The 1,161-nt window shown below is 47.5% G+C and overlaps 1 protein-coding gene across 1 annotated transcript in view; it reads left to right on the top strand.

Annotated features, from left to right (window-relative positions):
- Positions 1-505: 505 nt before the first annotated feature.
- The window catches only part of T265_04744 (hypothetical protein), a gene marked incomplete at both ends in the record, with an annotated part of 5,537 nt that continues 4,881 nt past the window's right edge, over positions 506-1,161 (top strand). The window contains 3 exons of the mRNA XM_009169557.1: positions 506-660; positions 696-737; positions 1,036-1,142. Coding sequence (XP_009167821.1) covers positions 506-660; positions 696-737; positions 1,036-1,142 — 304 coding nt within the window. The remainder of the gene's footprint in view (positions 661-695; positions 738-1,035; positions 1,143-1,161) is intronic.

The following is a 1,161-nucleotide window of genomic DNA, read 5'->3' as shown; positions in this document are numbered from 1 at the left end:
ACGGCCGACGCATTCCGCCGCTTTGTCTTCTTCGATATCATGGCTTAATAAGTGCCTATTCACTGGATAATAACAGCATAGTTCTCGCAATGCTTTGTACATCTGGCAGGGAATAATAATAATACTGTCTATTCCCAACTTGTGGGTGGCATACCGTCTGGCATGGTCATGCGTTTACAGTCAGAATAGGGCATGAATGAGGGATCTCCGGGTAGTGGGGATTGCGCGAAAAGGGGGCAATGCTATAAACAGTGGGAAGTACTCGTTTAAATAATAATAATAATAATAGCAATAGGTTTTTTCGCGACTTGTAGGGAACAATGTGCATGAGGTCCGATTAACGCAGAGCCTCAGTCGGCTGACATGTACTAAAACTGGAAAACCGCTGCTGGCCATGAGTGACCTTGGGCGGTTGGGTAAATGGCCGGAGCAATAACAAGCAAAAGTGGAGGTGGAGATGGGATAATTCGAGTTGGGAGAACACGGCAAGTTTAGTCTCAGAAATATGGTGCAATCTGAGAACAAGCAGACTCACTGGTTGCACTGTTGTTGGGAAGTCATCAAACTGAGTATGGCAGTGCCGTGCCATCATTGGCCGGACATGCTTCAGTCTTTGGACAGCCACATGACGGACGTCACATTTGAGATGATTCGGCTGGGGTGTGCAGTTCACTGAACAGCGGTATTCATTTCAGCCCGGTCGAGGAAACAGGCCGGAATGAAACCGATATGGGATTGTAGGTTTTCTTGGTCCGCTTGGTGATCCCGGAGTTGTAGATCATAGGCCAGGTGGCGTGGGTATCGGCTAACCAGGTCGTCCAAAGAGGGCACTTCCGAAGTTCAGAGTTTTGGAAGGTGAGGCATGGGAGGAGATTCACAAAATAGTGAGTTTGAGGGGAAATAAAATGGGATAATATGCATTAATATACACAGAAATAAAAACTTGGCGTCAGCCTGGTCGAGGAAACAAGCTGGTACGAAACAGATATTGAATTGTAGGTTTTCTTGGTCCGCTTGGTGATCCTGGCGTTGTAGATCATTGGCTAGGTGGAGTCGATATCAACTAACCGGGTCGTCCAAACGGGCACTTCCGAAGTTCAAAGCTTGGGAAGATGAGGTGATGGAGGAGATTCGAAGGTCTCGTGCATCTGAGTGGCCAAT

The sequence above is a fragment of the Opisthorchis viverrini genome (genome assembly GCF_000715545.1).
Source record: "Opisthorchis viverrini unplaced genomic scaffold opera_v5_79, whole genome shotgun sequence".
NCBI classification, from domain to species: domain Eukaryota; kingdom Metazoa; phylum Platyhelminthes; class Trematoda; order Opisthorchiida; family Opisthorchiidae; genus Opisthorchis; species Opisthorchis viverrini.
This window is presented reverse-complemented; position numbering and strand designations above follow the sequence as displayed.